General features: G+C 39.3%; 1 protein-coding gene across 1 annotated transcript in view; it reads right to left on the bottom strand.

Annotated features, from left to right (window-relative positions):
- TTC28 (tetratricopeptide repeat domain 28) overlaps positions 1–14,941 on the bottom strand; it is a 107,677-nt gene that overhangs the window by 90,863 nt on the left and 1,873 nt on the right. Inside the window, exon 2 of the mRNA XM_030231026.2 lies at positions 10,775–11,053. Within this exon, the coding sequence (XP_030086886.2) occupies positions 10,775–11,053 (279 nt within the window). The remainder of the gene's footprint in view (positions 1–10,774; positions 11,054–14,941) is intronic.

Below are 14,941 nucleotides of genomic sequence, written 5' to 3'. Positions count from 1 at the left end.
GAGATGAACAGAATGGAGAGCTGTAGATCTGTTACATTCAAGTTGCTTCTTTCTGTTCTACAGTGTGATTTTATGAAACATGAATTCACAGAAGCTGCAGAAAATTTTTAATTAGTGAAATACAGATGGTTATTTTCGTACAAATTTTAAATTTTCCTGTTTTTATGAAGCACCAACCAAACCCAACACAATGTGCACCATATTTACAAATGCATAAAAATATTTATAGTTCCAGATATGATTTATCACTATACTTAACAGTACTGAGCACTCTAAACTAACAAACAATAAAAATTACATTTTTGTGATTCATTTTTGTTTAGTACAAACAAAACTTAATAAAAAATAAAATATAAAACCAATTTTAAATACAAACAATATTGTATGAGGACACAGAAGAAAAAAGAACACAAGCATTAGTATTTGGGAGGAGAAATTGTGTGAGAGCATGAGAGACAATGGATGTGTCTGAGCCAGGAGTGAGTTGCTGGTTTGGATCATTAACTGAGAGCTCGATGCTGCTCCCTCTGCAGACTCCAGGATCAGTATCCTCACTCAGTGCAGAGTGTGAGATCAAGCAGAACAAATGTGGGAGGCCACAAAATCATACAGGCAACTGATTTCTTTTTTATTCATTGGAACAGTAATTTAGGCTCTTTAAAAAGCTACATTTACTATACACACTCCTCTTATCCATGCTCCTTTTTTGCTGCATTCCCTATTCTCTTACAGCGTTCCAAAGCCTCAGTGGCTGTACCTTGCAATACCAAACATTTTCATCTGAGTTAAGTGCACATATTTTCTGCTTTAAGCCTAGGAGGGCTCAGTGCTGTAGCTGTCCTTTCCCAAACAGTCACAAAAGCCATTATTTCTTAGCACACTTTCAGAGTGCAACCAAATCCAAGAAGCTGACATTTTTTATTTAGTACCCATGGGCTATAACCATGAAAAATTTACTCCCTGAAATACAGTTGCATGCATTTCCTATCCACTCTACTCATGATAAAAAGTAATTTCCTTGCACAGCCTGGTAACAATGGCAACTGAATGAGATGTATCACCATAAAATAAACATGAGCACATCGCACATCTGAATTCTCTGGAGTGAGACTACTACTCTGTGTTCCCAGAGAACATTTAAATGAATAAGAGGCCTTGAAGCTTGACATGTATCTCTAAAGGCAAGGGAGAGGATTCAGGGCAACTGTCATTAAAATTAATCACTATTAGTGATCACAAACCTCCAGTAACACTGGCTCACTGCAGGAGAGCTATCTGGGCCAAAACAAGATGCCTAAGCAATGAAAACCAAAGCATGATCAAGAATTTACAGCTATTCCTGTGTGATAACTGAGGGGGGCTAAAGGTTACACAACAACATCTAATATTAGATTGTTTTCCAGTTTCTACTCATCTGGTAAAGGAAAAGCAATGGAGAACCATTATTTTGTATTTTGGACCAATTAAGAATGAATTACAGTGCAAGAAAAAACAAAATTAAAATAAGAAAATATGTCTAGAATTCCTATCCTGAGTTATTGCAAAGTCCAACAGAGTGAGGCAGGACCCAACCATGCTCTGCCCAACTCAGGGGGGAGCTGTCCAGCAAACACAGAACTGAATGTTACCAGGGTTAAAACCACCTTTCACCAACTTTTTCACACATTCAGAAAAATTATGAAACTGAATTCCACTAGATGTTGTGGCTTCACAGGACAAACGGGCTCAGAAATTCAGCTCTTGAGAAGCCCATGAGCGATAATGAAGATACAACAGCTCAAATGTAACCTCGAGGACAGAGAGCCCCAAAATCTGACAGCTGCCTGACATCTTTGCCAGGTAAAACAACCCCACAATTCCTCTTTCCTTAAATGTTTCCTGCCCACCAGGGCTTAAACTCCACCATGTGGCCCTTCAGTCTCAGCACAGCAATTCTCAAGGAAGAGCCAACACCTCCTATCAGAGGGGAACAGAGCTCTCAAAGAGGCAGAAGAAGGCTCTGTGTGATTCTGTGTGTGATTCTGTGACACATGGATCCCAGAGCTTGTGAGGATGTGGGTTTATAAAATCACCTTTAATTACATAAATCAGTAATTATTAAATTATCAATACATTTTTAATTATTTATTTTGTATAATTCACATTCCCCTTACTGCTATGTCTTGCACTGCTTTTTGTGTTTTATTTGTGAAAGACAGGAGCCTGCAAGCAGATAGCCACAAGGAGTAAAATACTTGGCAAAACTTAAACCTCCTTTTTCACCCTGAAAAAAGTTGGAAAATTATGCCTGAAGTACCCATTAATGCAGTGTTTCAAGAAAGTTTCTTTCCACTTCCCATATGAGACAAGCCTCTATTAACAAATGTTTCATCCAAGTACATTCTCCCTTTGTTAGCATCCAGAATATCTAGGACTTGGTATACATCTTTGAAGAAGTTCATTAAAAATGAATCATAAAACCATGAATTTAACACTTGTCTAAATAAAAAATAAGTTTTCCATTAGGGGAAGTGAGCACTGTATTAGTTCTACCACAAGAAAAACTAAAGGAATAGTTTTCAGTTCCAGACCTATAAAACACGTGGAATAGAATTTTGACCCTGAGTAACAAAAGCCATCACATACACTGCCTGAGGAGAACAGTCTCAAATACTGGGCACTAAGAAAAATGCCTCTATTATATTTTTATATACATCAATATTCATATGATAATATGAATATATATATATCCATATATTTTTTTCTATAAGCTGGTTCCTCAACTGTTTTAGAATGAAAAAAGCAGTACAGGAATTTGCATACCACTGCCAACTTCTGGTTAAGTCATCAGAAATTGCAAAAATAACTGCACTGAAGAGCATAAAAAATTGTGTCTATGATAGACTTCTAAGAACTTCTAGAGAAATGCAGTTATTTGACTTCCAGGACAGAAACTTGACATTCCTGAGTGAAGGGAAGAAAGGAAGAGTTCAAAAATAACATAAATCCAGAAAATAAAATTGAAACTAGAGTGTCCATTCACTACATGATAGAAACTACAACATCGTTTAACCTTTCCTTTAAACTTCAGGGACAAATTCTCTGTCAGTGGATAACAGCTGATAAATAGCAGTGGATAACAGCTGATAAATAGCAATTATTTCTGCTATTCCATGTAACACATGGGGCTTTATAATTCCTCTTTGAAGCAAATGAGAAATCATGTACAAAGATGCTTGTGGCAAAAGGGAAATGTCACCTGCTTTGTGCAGCAGTTCAGACCTCAGTGCCCTCAGACACAAATGGAGCAGTGACTCAGAGAACAACAGGTTATAGAAATAAAAATAATTGCCACAAACCTCTTCCCTGTTTGCATTAGTTTGAAGTGTCATCATGCTCTTGTCTCAGAAAATGCCTGTGCATAATGCAGCAATTATCCCTGTGCTGCATCTCCTACTTGTACATGATCACAGCCACTTCACATCTCACTTGGCTGCAGGGAGTGAGATGGAATGACCTGAACAAACCCCTGCTGGCACTATAAGGCCAGGAAGATGGAATGTTAAGCCCTGGATGTATTTTCAGCTGTCAGGGAGCTCTCAGCAAGGCCCCTGCTAATTGGTTGGGTTTTCTTGCCCTTGGCACAGTGTAGCACACTGTGTAAGTGGTATCCTTGAGAGCTTCCTACTGACTTGCTAGTCAAGGCAATTTCCTTCTCTCTCCATTTTTAGTGTTTTCTCCTGTCTACTTGCTCTCATAAACTCTCAATTTAATTTAATTTCCTCAGAGACTGGTTGAGAATATAGTTCTGTGATGAGGATCCAGTGATGTCCAGAAATGCCATGATGTATCAGCCTGTATACCCAAGGAAGAAATGCAGGTTTATAAGAGCATTCTTGTCTATCACAGAGAAACCAGGTACAGCATTCTTGAATCCCCTCCTGTTCTTTATTGTCACTCAGCCACCAATGGGCAGCTCTCAAAGGAGAGGAGGGCTTGATGCACTCCTCATCATCCGCAACATCTTGGGCAGTCTCAAATTCTAGTCCTTGGCCGACCAAAACTACAGCATAAATTCAGAGAGCTGGGACAAACCCAGGATGGCAAACCCTAAGAAAAACAGGACTACTTGCTGTAGAACAAAACCAAAAATATCTGAGACATGGTTGTTGGTGATTTGATTAATCAAAGCACCAAATAATGTAATTGTAGCAAAAGGAGAAATAGATGGGGATAAGGGGCTTACAGACAGTAGGGTAATGAAATTAGAGCAAACAATTGAAATGCAAAGAAACCCAAATGTGTATAGATAAAGTGAATGTAAAGCAAAGCATTTCAGAAAGCAGCGCCCAGAGCAGCTGCTCTCCTTCCACTGCTGAGCATCAGTGACAGTGCAGCCTCGAGAGGCAGATCTGCCAGCACTGCCCTGCCAGCTACTCCTGCCTGATGTCAGAAAAACACAACAGGCAGCAAGAACAGCTTTTCCACCAACTGTGGAAAGAAATTAACGAAATTCCACTTAAAAGTATCTACAAAATGTGAATTTCTGCACAGAGCTGAAATGAGATCCCAGGCCCTGCTAACGCCTGAGCACAGAGCGCCCTCTCATGTGCTTCACTCATTTCTCCAACCATCCACAACTCTACACCTTCACAATCAGTCACCACTATGATCACATTAGCAAAGGAATTGATCTCCAAGATGAGAAAACTCAATCCTTGTATGCTGAGTAAAGACAAGGAATATATATCTCATTCTTAAGAATAACAAAATTGAAGGAACAAACCTCTGAAGAACCAAAAACTGAGCAGAAAAATCATCTGGCAGTTAACTCCTCAAGGTTTGGGTAGGTGAGAAAAAGAGGTAACAACACATACTGAGGTTCTAGTCTGAAACTATGGGGTACAAAATCCAGAATTGTATAAATAAATGAAAGCAGTCCAAACGTCTTAAAATGCTATCCAGTGGTAATGTGCCTGAATCTCAATGAGCAGGTAACAAGATACTTTTTCTTAAATATCACCCTTGCAGATCAATCCTCACTTCTGCATTTCAGAATTACTTCTCCATTTGTGCTTTAGATATTCAGATATATGAGGAATAAAAACCACTATACCATTCCTGCACAGTAATATAACTAGTTCCAGTGGTAAGAAAACTGTGGGGTAAAAAACTACCACCTTCCAGGAGATAAATTTACAATACAGCACTCAGACTAAGTAGAATAACTGCAGTTAATTCCATAAAAGCAAATTTTAAGTTGTTTTTATTCCCTATATAAAAGGGTTCCAGAAAACAAAGGGAGGAATAATGAAACCCTACAGTAAGTGCTTGGAAAATTTGTGTTGATTTGTTGCATGCTGAGACTCAAGTACCTCTGTAAGCTTTTCCAATTCTAAGGCAATAAGCTGATTTCTTAGAAAGGAGCCGTTTTTCTTGTGTACTTGTCTAAGACAGACAACCACTACAGGGGAAAATACTTTTTTTTTTAGGATGACATAACTATAGTGTCATCAGTCCACTGTGTTCCTGTCCCCCACTCTCATGTTGCACTGCTACTGCTCTGTAATTTAAAGAATTTAGGGAAGGAGAACCTACACAACTTATCTGCACAGCAGTTTTCCCCAGTAATGCCACAACCATCTCTTCTGGTGCAGAGAATAATTCTCCAGTGAACTTGACTGTTGGGAAAAACACTAACTCCACAAAGCTGTCAAAATACTACATGATGCTCATTATTTAAATATCTAATTGGAAAAAAAAAGGGAGGGAGGGAGCAGAAAACTCTTTGGTGAGGGTGGTCAAACACAGGAACATGCTGCACAGAGAGGCCATGGAGGCTTCACCCTTGGAGATATTCAACACCTGACCAGACAATGTCATGGACAACCTGCTCCAGCTGACCCTGCATTCATCTCCAAGGGTCCCAGCCAACTTCTGCTATGCTGTGGTTTCACAACACAAAAAGACAGAAAGAAATGCACATATCTCATGATAACGTAACACAAATTCTAACAAAGTGAGAAAGGTCTGTTAAATGGTTTTATGTATGTCTGAAAAACTGGAATGCAACTTTCTGCAAATTAAAGACACACTGTAAGCTGAAGGACAGGACTGGAAAGCTCCTTGCTCATCAAATTAAAAACAAGAGGTCTACTCATGAAAAAAAGTTACGTGGTCAAGCCACATCCTTTGCTCAAAAGTTTTACATGTCACTGAGGGTGAGCACTCTGCTCGCCATTGACTGAGAAACTCTGAGGGTGTTGGGGATTGCTACAGCATGTGAAGGCTTGTTTATAAAGATGGGCAGGCAGTCAGGAGAAGTGCAAGTGCACATGCAAGTGTCCCCTCTTCTTGCAGAAGTCCTGATCACATAAGTGACACCTGGAGGCATTTAAAAAATACCAGTGTAAGGTTTCTGCTAAATTCCCCTACAGTGAGATGAAAACACCTAAACCCCTCCTGCACTGCAAACACCCAAAGGCTTCACAGCTCACAATTCCCCATTCTTTCAGTTCTTTCCTATTTTTTATCCACTAGAGATGCTAAGTCACATTTTTAAATTGAGACAATAATTTTTAATTAGGAGAAACAAAGACAATAAGAGAAAGTCATCCTGATGAAAAGTGCTGTAATTCTTCCTAGCTACTTTTGAATTACATATGCACATGGCATTCCTTTTGCATCAACTACATTCTCCAGACTATTCAGCTTTTCTCTAAAAGGTGTTTCAGCTCTAAAAAAGGTTGATACAAAAAGGTGGTCCTGTTTCAAGAAATAACATTATTCCCTGCCTAGTGGCTTGAAGAGATGTAATAATCAGAGATCATTACTGAACCCTGATCTTCAATTTGCCAACTTGGCCCCCTCTCATTCAGCAACCCACTGTGCTTTTCAGGGAATGCTGCTCCTCAAGCACCAGTCCCTGGGGCTTCAAACAGCACAGTGTCACTAATGGTACAGTCAGCATCCTTCTACTCACACAGGACAAAGAAATCAAATAAAATCAAAGTACCCCTCAGAGTGCTGAAAACATCCATCTTTGTGATTCTTGCTTCCATTTGTCTTAGGCTGTGAATGTTCCTATTAACCAAATGTATTCAAGTTTGACAAAGTCATTTCATCTCCTGTTAATGAACAACTTTTCTGTTGAGAGATTAAGAGAATAAATCAATGCCAAAACCCAGTTAATTGTTCAGTAGCAGTAGGCTGTTTGTACCTTTTGTTAGCTGTCAGAGCACTGAGCCAGCACTCAACGGGAAGTGAAATCTACATTTTAGCACAAAATTAGGTCCAAATTTAAACTATTTAAGCCACAGCATTTTTCCTATAATGAGAGGATTTAAAATTACCTCAAAATCAGCAAGAACTAAGGAGAGACTATTCAGGTATCAGAGTCACATAGTATATATCCCTCCATTTTCATGCACCATGCCTAAGGCTGTGCAGCTGTGAAGAGAAATAGAATAAAAATTTTCTATAGCACCATCAACAGCAAAACAAAGAAAACTGTTCAGTGGGAAATCAAAGAACAAAATGAGCATGATCTGATTTGCCTCTTGGATATTTCCAAAAGGCAGTTTAATTCCTGAAATATTCTGTTATTCTTGTATTTCCCAGTGATATGTACACAAAGTATTTTTCAAATAGCAGAATTCACAAGCCAGCCCTCTCAGACAAAGCCTATGAACAGGTCTATGTGCTGTTGTTATAAACATGTTTCAGCCACACACAAGTTCTTGTGATCTCTAAGAGATCTGATTTTTCTCTCTGCAATCACTTTCTCATTGTTCATGTCTTGAGCTGCATAGATCAGCATATGCATTTGTATAAACACACCTGCTCATTACCCAACTTTATTTAATGCTTTAAATAAAGATTTTGGGGTGGGAATGTTAAGAGCATGACTTTCAGCCACAGATTGTATTGAACTGATGTCAACAAGCATTAAGTGGAGTATGAGTAAAAAAGTAAGAATTAACAAACTACCTAAGAAATGTAGCTTGTACCCAAAGGAGGAAAAGAAAAATAGAAACTTATATTTAGTAGTTCAAAACTCAAAAAAAACTGCATTCAAATAAATGTTTCAACTTCCTAAGGGAAAGGAAGACAGATTCTGTATTTAAAACTTAGGCCTTTCAAACCAAATACAGTTGTCTCTACTAAGCTCCCTCTTCTGGCTAATTAATAAACTTGCTTAGAATTTGCATGCAGAAGTTTTGAGCTTTCCAGTTCTATCAAAAAAAAAAATCAATCCTTTTAAAAAAATTGGTAAATAAAGGTTGACATTGAAATATACATGTTTTCAAATTCAGGCAGAGCCCTCCTTTCATCTCTGACAAGTTCCACAAATACAAACAAGGAAATAAACACCCCTATACTGTGTAGGGACACTCTGCAAACTGACACTTGACCATCTGCACCTCCTCTCAGCTTCTCAACACCAATGCTGTTTTCTGCTAGCAGATATTCTTGAAATGCCTGTGTTCAAAACATACCACACTAGTTAATTTGTTCCCCAAAGTACACCCTTCCTTGTTCTGCCTAAAACTAGGATGAAATATGTAATAAAAATACAAATACACCTTTTAGAAATTGTAAATGTTGAAAATGAGGAAAACAGAATCACAGAGTAAACTAGGTTGGAAAAGACCTTGGAGATCATGGAGTCCAACCTGTGACCTAACATCACCTTACAGCCAAACCATGGCACTGACTGCCTCATCAAGGCTTTTTTTAAAAACCTCCAGGGACAGTGACTCAACCACCTCCCTGGGAGCCCATTCTGAACCACTGCATCTGTGAAGATAAATCATCTCCCTGACAAAGTAGGACTTTCTTCTAGTGTGAACTAATTAAAGTCTTAAGGAAGCATATGAAGAAGCTTTTCTAGAGGCTAATAAACAACTGCAAATGAAAATACAAGAATTAAGAGTGATATGCTTTGAAATAGACGAAAACTTCAATAGTTTGGAGCCCAGCTGGTGCAGAGCACCATGCCTGCCACCTGCTCTAATTTCTGAGGAGAGGAACTTGGGTGATGAATCTGCTCTTAAATTGCATCTCTAGCTGAAGTGGCTCATAAGGATGGGTGAGGGATTGACAGGAGAAATGGAATCTGGAGCAGATGCTGTTAAAATCAATTAGCATGCAAAGGGCTGGCCCTGGACTAGCCAAGGCCAGGCAGCTACTGGAGCAATCAATGGCAGCTGGTGGGAAGCAAGCCCAGGAGGAAGAGGCAACCAACATCATTTGCTCTTTACAAATGTTTCCTTACATAGTCAGGTCTTACTGAGAATGCCAAGATACATACTTCTTCAAATGTTTGTCCAAAACATACTACACACAAACACTCTTTGAACAGTATTTTGAAAGGCCTTATCATTCTAATGTACTAATAAGAATGTCTATGCTACCTCTCAAAGTTTTGGAACCACATGTTCCTGGATGCTGATGAATACTGACTACATTAAACATTAAAACAGATGTCTGTTCTTCACAACCCAGGAACCATGCTGTGTTAAAACAGTAAAATAGTAGCATACTCCCTTTGGGGAACAGTATGCTTACACAGAAAACTGTTTAATACCCAACAGGTAATTAAAGTCAAACAAATTTTAAACAGAAAATATATTATTATGTAGGAGCAATGGGGGTAGGACGGTCAGGACGGACAGAGATGAGAGATCTCTGAAGCCAGGTCTTGGAACTTGAGGTTTATTGCAAAGGGCCTGGGTGCAGGAGCCCTGCTGGGAGCTGCCAGCCACAGCTCAGAGCAGGCCCAAGGGAAGTAAAGAGAGTGGGAAGAGAGAGAAGGCAAGAGCGTGGTAAAAAGAATGGGTTCCCGTTACAATACCATAAATCTTCTTCTGTGTTGAATATTCTAATTCTCACTAACCAATCTAGTCCAAAATACAAATCCTATAGCATTTACATACAGCCTATAAGAATCACATTACCATACTGTGTTACATTTTAAACTGTAAAATTATTCTTTGGACCCCTTCTGCCAGGCTAGTAGGGTCTGCTCTGACCCTTGGACCTGCCTGCAAGCAGAGGGTATGTCACAGACATATTTTATGAAAAAACCTTTTGCCAGGATTTTTTTCTCCTGAGAAGCCTCAGAGGAAAAGAAAAACAATAATTATCTGCTGCTGTGGAATGCAACAGGTGCATCTTTGATTGGTCTCATGTGGTTGCTTTTAATTAATGGCCAATGACAGTCCAGTTGTCTCAGACTCTCTGGTCAGTCACAAGATTTTGTTATAATTTCATTCCATTTCTATTCCTTGTAAGCCTTCTGATGAAATCCTTGCTTCTATTATTTTGGTATAGTTTTAGTATATCATTTTCTTTTAATATAATATATATCATAAAATAATAAATCAGCCTTCTGAAACATGGAGTCAAGATTCTCATCTCTTCCCTTGTCCTGGGATGCCTGCGAACACCACCACAAGGGTATTGTCTCATCAAAAGGGCATTACCTTCAGCTGGCCATGCCATTGTTTTCCAGTTGTTCAGTAACTAAGCTATCTCAAAGCTTGCTTGCATTTCAATACCACTTACAGTTTCCATATTCTCAATATTTTTTGCCAGGCAATCATATTTATAAGGCTTTCCTGTTTCATCTTCCCAATATTATTATCTGGAGCTTTTAGCAAAACCAAACTTTAGTACAGAAATACATGCACTCTTTTACACTGAATGCTATGTATGTGACCAACACCCGCAGAGGAGTTCCTCCTTCCCCTAGAGGAACAAAAATACACAGAAGACAAACACACTTCCTTACCTTTGGCCACTTGGGATTGAGGAGTCGTGCCTTGATGGCATCATCCAAGGCCTTGTCATACTGGTGGATTTTCATGTAGGCTGCAGAACGGTTGCTGTAGAGGATGCAGTTCTGGGGGTCCACGCCCAGCGCCTCGTTGTAGAGCACGATGGCCGTGTGGAAGTCACCGTCATGGCAAGCCTGGTTGCTCTGCCGAACCTTCTCCACAAACTCAGCTTTGCTCAACATGGGACTGTCAGGACTTTTTCTTCTGAAGGATTTTGATCCACAGAAAGAAATCTGACGGGGGGAAAGGGAGAAATTGTATGTTAGTGTTAAGAAATGCTACTCAAAAAAGCGATTAAACTATTAGAAACTGTACAGCAAAAATTAAAGCCACCAGCATCACTGCAAAACAAATGATGAATTCAGAACCAGATTCTTAAAAAAGTAAACTGTTTATCTATTGAATCTTTTTGAGGGTATAGGAGTACCAGAAAGAGTCTTGCAAAACATATGAGTGATGTCTTCTAGACACAAGAGCAGCTGCAGTCTGTTTACATGTGCTGCACTCCACATACTCAGAAGTGCTTTTCTCCTCAGCCATGCTATTGGATTCTGCAGCACTAAGAAGAGTTGCCAGGTAGAGAACAGGTGGCAGCTGTGAATATGATGTTGGTACATCTGAACTTTAATATCACAGAGAAGCACAGGCATACACAGATAATGGAAAAATGTGCAAAACCTCTCAGAACCAAAGAACCTGCCTTGCAACCTCTGCTCACAAACCACATACCCAACAACATGCAGCTGCAAATTGTTCATGTTTGGGAAGAGAAGGAGGAGTTTTTAGAACCATATACACTCATAGAAGTAAGTGGGACATACAATTTATTTTAACAACAGAACAGTCATCCTTGGCAGAGCTACCCTCCCACGCTGACAACTTCAAGTAATACAAAATAACAAAAGAAAAAATATTTAAGCCTTCTAAGACATTATTTAAAGTGAGTTACAGAAAATTCTAGTTCCATTGACTGTGGTACACTTTTTCTCCTCACTTAACTTTCTACATTGCACATTTTCCTCAACCACTCCTTTGCAGTCAGTGACTGTTTCTGTGGAAACCCTATTCTCTACCAAGGACACTCAAGAACTCAGCAAGAACATCTTAGTCCAGCTCTCATCACAAGGCAGTTGGAAGCTGTGCAGTAACAGTATTTGGCAACAGGCAATACAATACACATGGTAACATACAAAGTACTTGAAAATATTCATTAAAGGTTCAGACTATAATTAAGATTGGTGTCATCTAGTTTTAGTCCTGAAAATTGAAAAAGTTTAAGAATATCACATATTGTTACCACAACACAACAACCACACGGCTTAAATACATTACCAGAGCCAGCTGGGGAATATTTTTAAAGGTGGAAAGGGAAGCAAGCTGCAAACTGACATCCTGTCACAAGGATCAATGGCTCTATAGACTTTTTTTTTTCTTTTCTTCCTTAAGTCAAATAACAACAGAAAAGTATCAAGTTAGAAACTACTGATTTCTTTTTTTTTTCTTATTATATCCATTCTTTTCTGACAGCATTTGTGTGTTTGTCCAAACTTTTTCTAAACTTCTCTAGAAGTTGAAGGAGATTCTATTCTTAACTCAGGCAATCTCCTTACACTGCTTCAAGATTTCATAATTAAAATATTCTTCCTAATATCCAAATCTCCTTTGTGTCAGTAAGTGTACTGTTTCTCGTCCTGTAGCAGACTGAACCAAAACCTCTTTTCCTTTCATCTGTGAGGTTGCTTTTTCTATAGTGTTCTTGCTAATGCTAGCACTGAACACGTTGCTTTGTTCAAGCAGTGCAATAACTCACACATCTGTGAGCAACTGACAATAAACTCCATCCCATGGACAGTTTGTTGTGACCTGAGGGCAAGAACTGAATATGAAGATTCAGCAGCTATTACATGGGCACGTGTCCAAACACAAAGATGAGGAAACCCTGAGAAAGGTAATTAGTCAGCAGAAGGCTTGGAGGTACTGCAGGAAAGTGGGCTGGTGAGTACCCAGGTGCCAGGGGCAGCAGTTTCTTCATGTGTCTTTAAAGGTGGCTGCTGCCTCCTTCCCTGAGTATTCCCTGGTCACTGACCTGCATCAGGGACAATGAAAAATACCAAATGTCATCTATTTCCCACGCTTTTATCACATTCAGACTGAACAACTGCAGCTTCCACCATCAGTACCACAAGGAGCCATGAACTTAAGTTATTCAGAAGATAAATACTTCAAGAAATAGATTCCTCACCAGCTGTGGCCATAAGTCCACTAGCAGGAGGCTGGCCTGGTGTGAGGGTACAGCCAGTGTGAAGTCACAGCTGCCCCTGGAGAGTTCAGGGGCAGCAGTGGCATCTCACCCACCCCTCTGCCTGACCACAGGGATTCTGCTGGAGGTGCATAACCAGGACCACCAAGAGCTACGGAGCCCTCTGCAGTGGGGCCTCTGCAAGGGCACAAAGCACCCAGCACAACCTCAGGAGGAGTACCAGCGAGACAAGTCCAACAACAGCTGTCTTTTCTGGCAGTTTATTATATACAAACAAATGTACACACGAAGCCGTTAATGATCCTTCCAGAATCACACTGTGAGTCTGTAACAACAAGGAGAATCCATGAGGACACATCCTCTGGGTCCAAGTGAAGTGGTTTCTGCCTCTCATATCCTGTGACGCCAAACAATCTCATGAAAAAAAGGAGACTATGATGGTAATTTGTGGAATATGTTACTGTTTAATTCCTGCTATCATGAGAACTACGTAAGGCAGTAAAACATCATGAGCTAAAAGAAAAAACCCTGAAACAGTAAAACTGAGTCACTCTGGCAGTCAAACCACAAATAAAAAAAGATTATGATTATGGTACCAACTCACAAGAAGTACTCATTAAGAAGTCATCCCCACTTTCCACTGCTCACCACTGCTCCTCTCCTGCTAACACAGTGGAAGGTGATGGTAATGCACATTTTTGGGCTGCCTAATATTTCGCAACAGAAGGTGCTTGCATGTACTAAACCAATGCTAAAGAAGTTTCTTAGTGCAGCAGAACAAAAAAGGTTCTGATGAAGTGCAGAAGAGGATCTAGTGAGAAAGTCTGAGTTAAAAGCTCATGTATTTCTCATAAAGTAGAACACGGCACAAGCTTCTCAACACTACTTCTCCAAGCCAGCACAAGACAGCAGAACTCAACTCTTACTGTCATGTCAGACAGAAGCTTCCACAACATCTGCTTCAGATCATACTCAGCAACAAATTTCCTTCACTGGTGAGAAAGTCTCCTCTGGCAGAAGGTGCTCAAGATTCAACCCTGCAGGCCATGCAAGGGGAGCGTTAAAACACGCACAACCTTCCTTGGTCTTTTTCAAGATGAAATTAACTCCCAACCACCCCCAAAGCAAACAGGAACTCAAATATACAACAAAACTTCTCCTACAAGAACTTTTGCCTTCACTGATCAAGCTTGTTAAACTTAGTCCTCTACAGAACACCCATCAAATACAAGAAGTGCCCATACACACTGAAAAATGTGTCTGAACAGCCATAGGAACAGATTCCCTGTGAGTTTCAGTTAGAATGAGAAGAGACAACAGCAAATCCACATTCTGCTCCAAGAGGACTAAAGAAAACAATGTGGTACAAAACTAAACATTTTATCAAAACACCAATATAACACCTCAGAGTTTGTTGGTTTGTATGTAATTCCTCTTATTTAATGCTACATAATGCAAATAATGTATTTAATTTGATGATGTCTTGGGTGGCAAGTCCATAGTTAAGACACCTTTTTAAAAATTATTTAGAATTTTTCAAAAAAGATACTGTGTGATATGTATAATTTTTATATTTTAAATTATCTAAATAGCTCAAGATATTTACTGAAGCAATAGGAAGAAGAAAAAACCAAAAAGAGGCAAGGAGAAAAATTGGCATTCCTAATGAATTCTGAAAAAAAACAGAGACAGTAACTTAAGCTAAATACAGGTTTCCAAAATCAGCTCAAATCTGTAACTGAGCTTCCCTTTCTATGAAAACTTCTACATAACTTATATTTTAATCTGTAAAATGGGTTCATGGTTTCTCTGCATATTATGGGATATTACTGTTTTTCTGCAAGAGAAATTAGCTTCAACA

This window comes from Serinus canaria, chromosome 15 (assembly GCF_022539315.1).
Source record: "Serinus canaria isolate serCan28SL12 chromosome 15, serCan2020, whole genome shotgun sequence".
NCBI lineage: Eukaryota > Metazoa > Chordata > Aves > Passeriformes > Fringillidae > Serinus > Serinus canaria.
This window is presented reverse-complemented; position numbering and strand designations above follow the sequence as displayed.